This window comes from Culex quinquefasciatus, chromosome 3 (genome assembly GCF_015732765.1).
Source record: "Culex quinquefasciatus strain JHB chromosome 3, VPISU_Cqui_1.0_pri_paternal, whole genome shotgun sequence".
NCBI lineage: Eukaryota > Metazoa > Arthropoda > Insecta > Diptera > Culicidae > Culex > Culex quinquefasciatus.
This window is the reverse complement of record NC_051863.1, coordinates 45,054,703-45,067,851: the sequence shown is the minus strand read 5'-3', so window position 1 is coordinate 45,067,851 and position 13,149 is coordinate 45,054,703. Positions and strand designations below refer to the sequence as shown.

The window sequence follows — 13,149 nt, the reverse complement described above, 5'->3', positions numbered from 1 at the left end:
AAAACAATATTTTGATTTCACTTTTAGAGTAAAATCAAATTTGCAATTGAAAAGTACACTCCAGTTTTTTTATATAAAGTACACCGTTATAGCCACTTAAGGTCACTATTATAATAAGATGTCGATAAATTTAGAAAATTTTCAAGCAAATTGTCCTCTGATTGCTGAATTACAGCAAATAAAAGAAAATGAACAAGAAAATTGAAGTTTTCAAAGTCATTCAAACATTTCCACATTTTCTAATGCCAATATCTGGTCCAATTTTCAATGTTGAAAAATGATGTTCTCATCGAAAAAAATATTTTGAATATTTTGTAATCAAGACTAACATTTCAAACTTAATATTTTATTGTTTAAGATTCCATGACAAATTTCAATCATGATTCAATCAATTAAAAGCAATGGAAAAGTTAATAAAAAGTTCATGTCTATTAAAGATATGTGCTACACTAAATTCTGATTACCGAGTCACTTAACCGGTTGTGCTCGCGCAAACAGATCTTGTGTCATCAAATCTGTGCTCATCACCTATGCACCGGGTCATTTAGCTAAGCGCTTCTCAGTCAACCCCGGACAGGCTGCTGCCTGGTACAGCCCGTTACGGCGCACTCTGATCAAACTGCCCAGACTGCTGTAAAGTCATCACTTTCGTTCGCCGCAAAGGGACAGATTGTCTAAAGTCACGTCACTGATCGTCTACGATCATCAGGCTGCAGGGAAAATCTGCGAAAGAAAAGCGAAAATTGAAGATGACAAATGATTTTTTTGCATCGTCTTCCGATCTGGCCATTCGGAGTGTAGCGCACAACGATCAGAACAATAAATCATCATCGGATGCACGGCGCTCTAGTCGTTGACGCTGGTCTGGTGTTTGTTTTTGAGATATTCAGCCCGTTTGCCTAATGGATGTTAATATATGTTAAGTGTAGGGATCGATGATGCTCGACAGCGCATGAAGTGAGAAATACATCAATTACAACGGGTCGTTTGAATACAGAACAACCTGTTCTGATTGGCCTTGGCAGTCAAATTTGTATACAAGACAATTAAATTAGTTGTAATTTTACATTGTATCAATATTTAAACTTTGATTGTTTGTTCAAAAGTATCATGCATATACCACCATGCGTCCCCTTTAAAGATAGAAAATGATGCCTCTGTGCTCTCTTGTATTAAGTTTGCTGGTTTTCCTATCTAGTTAGCATAAGCGAGCACAAAGGCATCGATTACTTGGATGATCTAGGATATCCCAGCATATCAACAAAGCAGTCTATCATATACTCACTGAAGCTAGGCTTGACACACAGGTCCTTGGAGAACCTAGGACATCCCAATAATCAACAACATTGTTTACCCTACCCGCTGTAGTCCGGAGTCAAAGTCAGACAACCTCTTGCTTATAATACAGTACAGACTCGATTAACCGAAGGCCTTGGCAAAATTTCACTTCGGGTAATCGACTCACAAAAAAAAATTTTTTTCGTTGTTTTATTTTTGATAGTCGAGCTTCAGTATGAGCCCTAAACTACTCTAAAGTGATTTAAAAAAAAAATCCTAGATGGCGGCTAAAATGGGGCGATGAAATATTGAAAAAATGCACTAAAATGGGGTCAAAAAAGCGAAGCAATTCACTTTAACGTTCCCCGGGTCTTTTTTGGTCTCTGTTGCAAGTTTCTACTCATTTCTAGGCGTCCGAAGGTTATGTGTGGTGAGTCACCCAAAACCTCTTTTACGCAAAATGGACCGATCTCGTCTCGAAAAATGTCACCGTGTCCGTCTGGGATTGAACCCAAGCCTTACTGGGGTGAGTTGCTACTACGCTAACCAATACACCACCGAAATGGGGTCGCAGAACTCGAATTTAATGTAAGAATAGAAAAAAAACAGTTTTGTTCATGATTTGATTATCCGTAGTTCGGATAATCGAAACTTTGGATAATCGAAACTATGGATAATTGAAACTTTAGATAATCGAAACTTTGGATAATCGAAACTTTGGATAATCGAAACTTTGGATAATCGAAACTTTGGATAATCGGAACTTTGGATAATCGAAACTTTGGATAATCGAGTCTGGAAAAAAACGCACATATCTTAATCCCAGGGATTCTTGATTGACACGGGACTCCTCTACATACCTACAGGGTTCTCAAAGGCTCAGAGTTAACAATTAGTTGGGATTCAAGATCTGGCGACCTCTTTCTTGATACGATGAGAGATGCAGAGGTCTCCAGGACTCCAGGGAGTCCTTGGATGACCGAGGATATCTCCATCAAACCTATCTACCGTACAAAAAACTATGCTGTTATGATTCCCTCTTCTAACTACCATCAACTTCCTCGATTCTATGTTTCCTGTACTCAGTGGCATAGTTTAGCTGTGCCTCTAAACTTTCAAACAGTTGATAAAGTTCTGCCACCGCGAGTAGTACACAAATTACGTTCTGCGCTAGTCTGAATATGAAGCTGATAAGCGGGATGCTGATTATAGTGTAAGTAACATTGATGGTTGAACTTGTAGCGAAAACAGATGATCTTGTTGTTTTCAAAGGATTTTTCTTTTCGGAACCATCACTTTATCGCAAGAATGCCAACCAGAGTCCCGGTGGTCCTACCAGTACGACCCTATGACGTGCGTTCTGGAGAACCTGGCACAGGGCAACTTTACCGATTTGGAAGAGGAAGTCTTCCACAATGCGTCCTACATTGAGCTAGCGAACGCGACCTTCTCGCAGTTTGGATCGCATCACTTCGCGGTGCTTCCGGACTACGTCACCAGGCTGACCTTCAGCTACGGCAAAATTACCGAAATCTATTTCCTGTCGGAAACGTTGGTCGCGTTGAAGGTCTTCAACGTTCAGCTGGAACGATTCTTTGTGGCGGAACGCGAAAACCAAGTGCTTCGAAGGTTGGACGTTAGTTCCCGGCTTCTGGCGGAGATTCCCAGCAGCATCGCGTTTCTGGTTGGGTTGAAGTCACTAACGTTCAGCGGTTGCAATCTGACCACGGTCCGGCTTGAGCTGTTCAAGGATATGAAGAACTTGACTGATCTTAACCTGTCGGACAATCACATAAGTTCGATTGAGGTTGATTCAAAGCTTTTTCTTAGCTCAGTGCGGACGCTGTCACTTGAGGAAAATCGTTTGCAAGAAATTGATCGATTTCCGGAGGCTTTTCCAGAGCTGAGGACACTGAGTTTGTACGAAAACAACTGGTTCTGTGACTGGGTTACGGCAGTACGGAAACAGATCTTCAGAGCGATGATCGTGGTGTACGGTAGTGAATGTCAAAGTTCCGATAACGGAGGTTTGTGCTGCAATAAACGACCTTGATCACTGGAACTTGTGTTTGATTGATGTCTATCATCGAAAACCTCCCATCGAAAGTAAGTCTCTGCTCATTATTTCGTCCAACAGAACCGGTGTTTCGAGGATTGGCCTAGGTTATGATCAGCCCCTAAATCATCAACAATAACATGCCGTCGTCGGCATCCAAAAAACAGTAAACAGCTCGTTCCGTCTCGAGTCGCGGATATTCACCATCACGAAGTGTCGCGTGATTTCAATTAAGTTTTTGGCGTAACGACGCATCTACATGCTCATATGACTCTCCGTCGGCGGACTTTGCAGCACATGACGAGATTTAATTATACATCGTGTATTGGTTGATACTAGGGTGAGTAGCCCTAAATTGGGTTTTTTTACATCGAAACTCCCTAATCAATTCACGATGTTTTGTTGATCCAAGATAATCGCTTCAATTATTAACCCTTAAAAAAGTGTATGAATACAATTCTATCAATAGTAAAACAATACACCCTACTTTACGGACCAATTACCGAAGCTGATTAGACGTTTCTGAGAGCGACCAAATGGCAACAGTAGCCATGTTCGTCTCTGGACGAGACGAATATTTGTTGTGACATGAGAGAGAAAATTTCACAATGTCTGCAAGGACTCGGCCGTCTCAGCCTGAGAAACCGTGACGCCAAACTCTTTCTACAAACCCTGGATTCGAATTCGAATCTGTGACATCAGAGTCGAAGACGGTGCCTCCTCAATTGGTTCAACCCTCCGCAATCATTACTTAATCGCAGGCGTCACCGGCTAATCACGACATCCGAATCGATTGGGTTCAAGCCGCCGTCTCAGCTCAGCCGGTTGACAGAAGTCGTGCAATTTCTATACAACTCAACGTATAGTCGCGTAGTTCGGCCGGGACCGGACGTTCATGATGGGGCTGACAGTTGTCACCAAACGAGAGCTAAGCAGCCTGCTCAACTTAGCAAATGTCAAATGATCGTCCGATTACGAAGCTCTTTCTCTAACCGAAGGAATAATGCAAATTTTCTATGCAGAACAAGTTTTAATTACCGTTTGTCTGGAGATTTTATTGCTTGACCATGAGCGCAGTGCAACTGCAACTGTAGCAACATAAATCAAATCGTTGGACAAATTAAGCAGAGAACGCTTGTACTATTTTCAGTGTGTATAGAAAGGCTACTGTATTCAGTGAGTATATTTGTTTTGAAATGTTTTATGGTTTTGAATTTGTGTCTAGTTAATTTACGTTGAAAATATTTTAAATAAACATGTCTAAAATCACATGCATTTAAATTATAACAAATATTTAATACAATAAATTATTTTTCGCGGTTCAATCTTGAGAAATTGAAACTTTTTTTGTGAATGACCCCATCAAGGATGCCAGATTCACAGATTTGTGTGTGTTTCAAGACTTTTGAGCTTGTGCCAGAAATTTTTTGAGGTACAGAGATTAAAAAAAAACGTCATTAAATTAATATTTTGTAAAAATATCAACCGAAACTTATTTCGTTAGTCTTCAAATGCTTAAAACGCAATTTCTGATTATTTTTCATAACTGTAAATCGATTATTTGAATTTTAGGCAAATGCACAGACATACACAGACTTTTTTACAGACATTTTAAACAAACCATGTGGCATCTCTTGTCCCACACAAAAGAAAACAATTGAAAACATTTTGGTAACTTTGTAAAAAAAATTAATTGTCGCGTGATTTTTGTTAAGTCAATTCTAGTAAACTTTGCCCCTTTCATACATAATCCAAAGTAGCAAAATGTTATTGCAAGAATTCAGTGGTACAGTCATCCCACATGTTCGGAACACCCACAAATTCGGAACACATTTGTGATAATTCGTCAATAGCTTGCCAAATGTTGCTTTCTGTCGACCCTACTATTTTAAGGACTTTCATTTGGCCATTCTCTTGCTATTTGAGTAGTAAAAGTAGTACTTTTTGAACGAAAAATTTCATTTCAACACTATTTTATCCACAGCAGCAAAACACTACCTCCAAATTGCCTGTTTCATAATTGTGGGATGTTATTGTGCCCAAGTAACATTTTTTCCCAGGAGTTCTACAAGAGCTCTTCAAAATAGCTAGAGCATAGCAGTTTGGACCGCGGTAGGATAACATTCTATTCAAAACTTCTTCAGGAGTTTGAAAGAGTACTTAAAGAGACTTTTATCCCACCGCGGTCCAAACTGCTATGATGTAGCTATTTTGAAGAGCTCTTGTAGAACTCCTGGGAAAAAATGTTACTTGGGATGCCTCCAACAATTGTGGAACACCTCAATTAACCTGATATTTTCATAAAAAACGATTTAAAGGGTGCTATCCAAAATGCAAAAAGTGCGTAAATAACACTTAAGTGCTAAAAACTTCTGATAGGGTTGTCAAATCTTCAATGTTTTGAGCGCGTTAGAAAGGTCTTTTGAATACCCATCCTACGATAGGTCGCATGAGAGATCCGGACAATGTTTCCATCAAAATATCTGAGATCCAGCTTCCAAACAGTGCATAAATAACTCTGAAGTGCTTATAACTTTTGATAGGGTTGTCAGATCTTCAATGTTTTGGACGCGTTGGAGAGGTCTTTTGAATACCTATCCAATGGTTGGTTGCATTAGAGATCCGGAAAGTATTTTCATCAACATATCTGAGATCCGGCCTCCAAAAAGCGTATAAATAACACTTAAGTGCTTGTAACTTTTGATAGATTGGTCAGATCTTCAATATCTTAGACGCGTTGGTAAGGTCTTTTAAATACCTTTCTGAAAAAAAACCACCCTTCTTACAATCTTCCGGACTTTACTTAAAATCGTTTTTTTAAGCATAACTTTTGAAGTACTTTACTAAACTGCATAATTTTTAATAGCGACTTATGGGACCCCAAGACGGATCGAATGACACCAATACGGACAAAATTGGTTCAGCCAATGTCGAGATAATCGATTTTTTGATCAACATCCCACCACACACACAGACATTTGCTCAGAATTTGATTCTGATTCGATAGGTATACATGAAGGTGGGTCTAGGAGGTCTAATTGAGAAGTTCATTTTTTGAGTGATTTTATAGCCTTTCCTCAGTAACGTGAGGAAGGTAAAAAGTTATCAGACCATTCATAAAACATAACTTAGCGTGAATTTCGTTGGATTCAGTGGGTGAAGTCATTATTTTGTAAAAAGTATGTACTCATGGAGAGAACCAAAGTTTGTTTACATCCGTAAGAAAAAAGTGTTCCGAATTGTGTGGATTTCAAGGGTCAAAGTTTTTCTTGAAAAACTTGATATGAAAGTTAAAAATTGCAGTTGTTTGATAAAGCATGCGAAAGATCGCAAGAAAAGCTTTCAAATGAAGGTAAAAGCGAATCATTAATTTTCAATTATCGATTTGCTATGATTTTTTGAACATTGCCCGAACTGTAAACTGTTCCGAATATGAGGGATGACTGTACGGTTTTTTTCAGATTTCTGGACTTTTATTTGAAAAGGTCCTATAAACATAGGGAATCCCCCTTTAAAAAACTCTGAATTTGTTATATTGTACATGTAACAAAACAGGTCAATTTTGCGAGTATTTCAGGGCATGAACCCTTAGGTGTCCCAAATATGAGCTTGATTGGTTGCGACAGGACCTGGCGCTTTGACTTTGAATTTTAAATAGGTTTTAATCCTTAAAATCGGTGCGTTTTGGTTTTCGCCAGTTATGAGCTCCACATCCATTTTTTGCATTTTTCAAAAACCTCATGAGCTCATAGTCCGTGTTCCAGGGAACAACTTTGCCGAAGAGTGCGAAAAGATTCTTCCACTATTTAAAATGTAACAAAATTTCTAACACTGTCGCAGAAAACATCAACTTTCTCTTCATTCTGTTCTGGCAGCACTTGCTGCTCCTGCAGAAAAGATTGAGGCAGGCGTCACGACGCTCATGCAACCAAGTAAGCTGATGGTGCTGCTTAAAGAACTTAAAGAAAAAGTTGATGTTTTCAGCGACGGTATTAGAAATTTTGTTACATTTTATATAGTGGATGTATATTCATGCACTCTTCGGCAAAGTTGTTCCCTGGAACACGGACTATGAGCTCATGAGGTTTTTGAAAAATGCAAAAAATGGATGTGGAGCTCATAACTGGCAAAAACCAAAACGCACCGATTTTAAGGGTTGAATCCAATTTAAAATTCAAAGTCAAAGCGTCAGGTCCTGTCGCAACCAATCAAGTTCATATTTTAGATTCGGGCTCAGCACTTGGGGATCATGCCCTGAAATGCCCGCAAAATTGACCTGTTTTGTAACATCTTAATGTACATTAATGAACCTAACACACCATGCGTCTCCATAAAAATGTTTTAAATGATTACTCAGATGGAGACGCATGGTATTTTAAGTTTATTTGATGAAATATTAGATAAAATTTAACAAAAATCTATAAATCCTTTAGTATACAACAAAATGTAATTTTGATAAAATCCTTCCAATCATCAACCAGAATCAACAGCTGAAGTTGGCCAACCAATAACAACGCACCATCATCAGTAACAGCACAACTCTGATTATCATCGCGGCTCGTTATCTATGAGAAGAAAAAAAACAGAATAGAGTACAGTATAATTCACCCAGTGCCAGTGGTGTGGCACCACCAGCAACAGTCCCAGAATATTTGTTTGCTGTTGCTGCCGTTTCGGAACAGGTCAACTCGCTCTCTCTCTCTCAGTCAGGATGTCCACAATTTAATCAGGGATGATTGTTTTAACACAACCAACCACGGTGTCAGTGTTGGCACTCGCAAACGGTCCAAATCCGCACCCCGGGAGGGCAGTTGCAGTGGGGAGCCAGATTGCGTGTGTTTGTTCGCCGCAGAAGAAGCGAAACCCCCGAGAGCTTATCAGCCTATTTAGAGTGATTGAATTACCACTTAGATTTTGCCTTGATTCCCAGTTAAACCCCCCAAAGAAGAGCGTGTACGAGTGTGAGGCAGTATACTGTTATGGATTGTTTTTGAGAGAAATTGGACGCAAAAACAATTTGTAGAAGATGTTGTTGGTTTGAGGTGGAAGATTCTACAATTCAAACAAATTTGTATGTTGCAAAACAAGCACTTTTAACCATACAAACTTCATAATATTTTGATCATAAGATGCTTTCAATATAACACCGACTGACATCATATCTCTGAAACGTACGGTTTGACATCGCCATTTTTTGATATGATATGTGAAATTTTCCGAGGAATCCGATAAAAATATTTTCAGACATGAGCAACTCTCTACGAAATCGGCCGATTTCGACCATTTTTATTTTTTGTATTTTTTTATTTGACTCATACTTTGTGGGGGCCTTCCCTATGACCAAATAAGCTATTTTGCGTCATTGGTTCACCCATACAAGTCTCCATACAATTTTGGCTGCTGTCCATACAAAAATGGTATGTAAATGTTCAAACAGCTGTAACATTTTAGTGAATTTTCTGATCAATTTGGTGTCTTCGACAAAGGTTCAGCGCATTCATACATGCTGTTGATAAGGGAAACACTACTAGATCGTCGAAGCCTATAATCAGTAGTGCTGAAAGGATATTACGGTTCTGTTCAGCAACGGAGGGGCAACCATGGGTGATCTCTCATGCTCATGCTCATGCTCAATTTGGTGTCTTCGACAAAGGTGTAGGTAATATTTTGAAAATTTTTAAATCAAGACTAACATTTAAAAAGGGCCAAATATTGAATATTACGCCCATTTAAAATGTTAGTCAATGGGCGTAAATTTTCAAAATATTTTTTTCGAAAAGATCGGAAAATTTCACGAATGTTTCATATATTAACATTGAAAATCGGACCATTGATTGCTGAGATATCGTCATTAGAAAATGGTGGGCTGATTGGGTGAGACTTACAAAACTTCAATTTTCGTGTTTCTTTTTCTTTAAGCCGCTGTATTTCAGCAACCAGAGGTCCAATCTTCAATGTCTCTTAGACAATTTTATAGCAAATTTTCTGAACTTTTCAAAAAAAAAAATTTAGAAATGGTCACTCATGGTCACTATTTTTAAAAATTGAAAAACGGAACCCTTTATCAAAAAATCTGTAAAGTACTTTTGGATTGCAAATTCAATTTTGCATTAAAAAGTAATGTCAAACTTGTTTTTGCATAAAACTTAGATTTTTTTCCAAATATCACTATTTTTTCAAAAAATCATAACTCGGCGGCAGATTTTTTGACCATGTTTCTCTATGGCTCACGAGTTGCGGATTTTTGTCCCCTAAAACATATCAAAAAATCTCGAAAATCAAAAAATACGTATTTTGGGAAATTGAGTTTTAGTGGAAAAAAAAAGTTGATAGAAAATCTGCAATTTTTTTTTTCGTGTACCTATTTTTTTCTCAAAAGTCCTCAACAATACCTACAACTTTGCCGAAGACACCAAATTGATCAGAAAATTCACTCAAAAGTTACAGCTGTTTAAATATTTACATACCATTTTTGTATGGACAGCTGCCAAAATTGTATGGAGACTTGTATGGGTGAACCAATGACACAAAATAGCATATTTGGTCATAGGCCCACAAAGTTTGAGCCAAATCAAAAAATACAAATCAAATCCATTTCCGGTTTTGGTAGAGAATTGTTCACATAGGCTCTTTGGTCCAGACACGGTCAAAACGCCTTTTTAAGTTTTCATGCGACTTTTTCAAGTGTTAAGCTAGATTTTTGAAACTTCTTACAATTTTTCCAAAATAGCCAAAATCATCACCTTTCTTATGCATCTAAGACAGCTAAAATCGGATAAAATGGCGCGGAGATATGATTTTTTGAAAAAAGAGGTTTTTGCGAAAAATGACGAAAATTGCCAGTTTTCGAACCACCCGATCGGAGAACTTTTTTTTCGGTTTAGGCTCTTTTCAAATGGAATTGCTGAATAACAATATGTTAGGCTGTTTTACGTTACTGTACAAAAAACAAAATATGACGAAGGGTAAGGAAGTATTTTGGTTCGAATAACTGAAAACTGAATTACACATGAGACAACTATGCACTTATGAGCAATGTAATAATGATTAAATTGAAAATGTAAACATTAAACCGTTTTGAAAAAAACTAAAGTGCTCGTGTTTTTGAGGATCCCAACATGCAAGATAAATGCATATATGAAAATACGAAAAAATTAAAAATATTTTAAACAAAAAGATTAAAGTATTTTGTAGAACAAAAGTGGCTAAGGGGTTGGAATCAGGTCAGACAAATTAGCAAAAATTTGCATGACCTGATTCCAATTTCAATTATGCAACAAATTTCACGTGTTCAATTTTCAAGCATGGCAGTCTCTACTAGGTCAACCCGTTCCCAAGTAGTGCGAGAATTCAGCGCAATTCTGAAAAACAATGCTTCAACGAAGTCAAAGAAAGAGGTACTCCGCGCGTTGTCACCGGCCGGTCGGAAGACGATTATTACGAAACCGTAATTTAAGTTCATTGAGCAAATTTTACATACGTTTCAAGAGGACGGCGACGGTGTTCTGTACTGGAATCTCCAAGTACTAGTGCACGAACGGATCTCGTTCTGGCTATCTGCCCACTTGCAAATTCTCGTTGGCACTTGCCCTGGTCGTACCCTGGAGCAAGTGGAGTTATTAATTACTGATAATTAAACTAATTTAACACTTGAACCGCACATCGAGAGCTGAAGAAGCACTTTGACACCACTTTCGATTCTATGCTGGGCCTGGGCCTGGCTGCCATTCATCATCAAGACCACGCGGTAGAACGTCTCTCGTCTTGATTGACCGCGCACACAATCCGAAACACTTCTCTTCTTCACACCCCATCAGGCCGTGAGGAGATTCGGAGGACCATACGTGATGCAGAGTTAATTGTTCACGGTAATTAAAATTCATTTATCGCGCCCGATGACGACGACTCCCCGAACTCATCGCACGTCAATACATTAAAATTCATCACGGCCAAAAACGGTCCCCCAGCGCGGCGCGATTCTTCAAATATTTGACACATCCCAAAACTAACAAACTTCAGCCATCCGGCGGTGCGCGCCAAGTCTTGGACAGCCAACGACGACCAGAACAGAACGCGCCAAAGTTCGAACTCAAACTGGCCGGCCTGGCTGGCCGCGCGGACCGTCGGATTGAATTAGAGCTCAGTGCAAATAGCGGCGCGGTGACGGTGACGCCGACTACGATGCCGTTGACGGGCATACAAAGTTCGATATGACCGTTGATATTTGCACTTTTGAAAGGGAGGGACGAGAGAACCGCGCGGTGTATGCTGCACAAAGTTTGTGATTTTTATCGCTGGGATCCCTCGCAGGCAACCCGAGGGGGTTTGATTCGCAAATATGCGCATGATTCTTCCGGTTGCGATGATACTAATACTGAGACTGAGTGGATATCAACGGAGATATTGAAGCGTGAGTGACAGTCATCTTCGAACAAACATCATTATCCTCTTGCCTCAGTCTTCAAAATTTCGTGTTGACCTTCAACCATGCGTCTCCATAGGTCTCCATGTATCAAGATGTTGAAAAACCTAGCTACATGTTGGAATTGTTGGGACCCACAATTCTACAGCAAACCTTTGTCTGAATCATTTTAATAGCATAAACGTTATAGTTATAGTCGAAAACGACAGTAGGGTAGAGTAGTCATCAATGAGACACGGGGAACAATGATAAAATGGCTCTCACAAGTCGTAGTTTCAACCAATCAGGCTCATATTTGGAGGAAAGGTGTGTCTACGGGATACACGTCTGCCATATTAGTGGCTTTGGTTATGGACGCTCCCTTGAAAAGTTATTCATAAATGTTTGATTCTGGGGTGTAAAAGTAAATTGTGGACAAAAAATACTTTTTCGCTCGTAGGCTGCCATTTACACCAAAACTAATATTTCTTCAAATTTCTTTCGACGTTCCATAGGGATTGAGTTGGGCTACAATGTCCTTTCATTAGATTTGACCAAAATTAAGAATATACCCAGAATCCAGGGCTGTCTCATTGTTCCCCACTCATGTTAGCCAATGGGTAACAATGAGACACTTTGATTTTTCTTCATTAAACATTTCAAAATCCATGTAAATCTTTCAAAACATGAATTAAAAGTAATTTTTGGCATATTTATAGAGTTTTAACTTCATTTAACCAGACATACAAAGTAATTTGGTATAAATATATGGATTTTACAAAATTTAAATACTTTTTAGTATAACTTTTGTTAATTAACGTTTCATGTTGGCAAAATTGCTCTAAAATGTTCAAGGCAAGTCAACTGTAATGGAACAATACAAAAACATGATGTTTTACTAGAAAAAGTATTGATTTTCGTAGAGTGTCTCATTGTTCCCCAGCTGTCTCATTGTTCCTGCCAAGTGCGTCTACAATGAGACAGTTGAATAACTCTGGCTGTAGATGTCGGTTCGATCTCATATTTTGGTCAATGTTTGAACACACTAAAAGAAATAAAATGCAACAAAAAGCTCATTAAAACATGCTGATGAAAAAATTAGAAAAATCGTTGAAAGTTGAAAACCAAAAGTGTCTCATTGATGACTACCCTACCCTACATTTGTAATATCCTCAGTGGAGACGCATGATATCTGATGTCGTTGTCAACCGAAGAGCATAGTACTGTGGTTTTGTTTATTCATTCATTCATTCAACTTATTACTGATTAAATCACTTCTTATCAAATAATCAATCTAAATCGTATGATATTTACGGACACAGCAGGATGTGAACTTGAAAAAATATGAAGCACTTGGTGGTTTGAATGACAATCTATAATTAGATGCTAAGTAAATAAGTAAGTCTTTCCCAGT

The 13,149-nt window shown here is 38.5% G+C and overlaps 2 protein-coding genes across 2 annotated transcripts in view; one reads left to right on the top strand and one right to left on the bottom strand.

Moving 5' to 3' along the window:
- Positions 1-11,364, bottom strand: part of LOC6047584 (solute carrier family 22 member 21) — an 84,521-nt gene extending 73,157 nt beyond the window's left edge. The window contains exon 1 of the mRNA XM_038260613.1: positions 11,345-11,364. The gene's annotated coding sequence lies outside the window, so the exon portion shown is untranslated. The remainder of the gene's footprint in view (positions 1-11,344) is intronic.
- Positions 2,412-3,340, top strand: LOC6047582 (toll-like receptor 7). The gene is made up of 2 exons (XM_001864590.2): positions 2,412-2,491; positions 2,551-3,340. Exons 1-2 carry the CDS (start codon positions 2,460-2,462, stop codon positions 3,329-3,331), a joined length of 813 nt encoding a protein of 270 aa, XP_001864625.2. The 5' UTR covers positions 2,412-2,459; the 3' UTR covers positions 3,332-3,340.
- Positions 11,365-13,149: the final 1,785 nt, after the last annotated feature.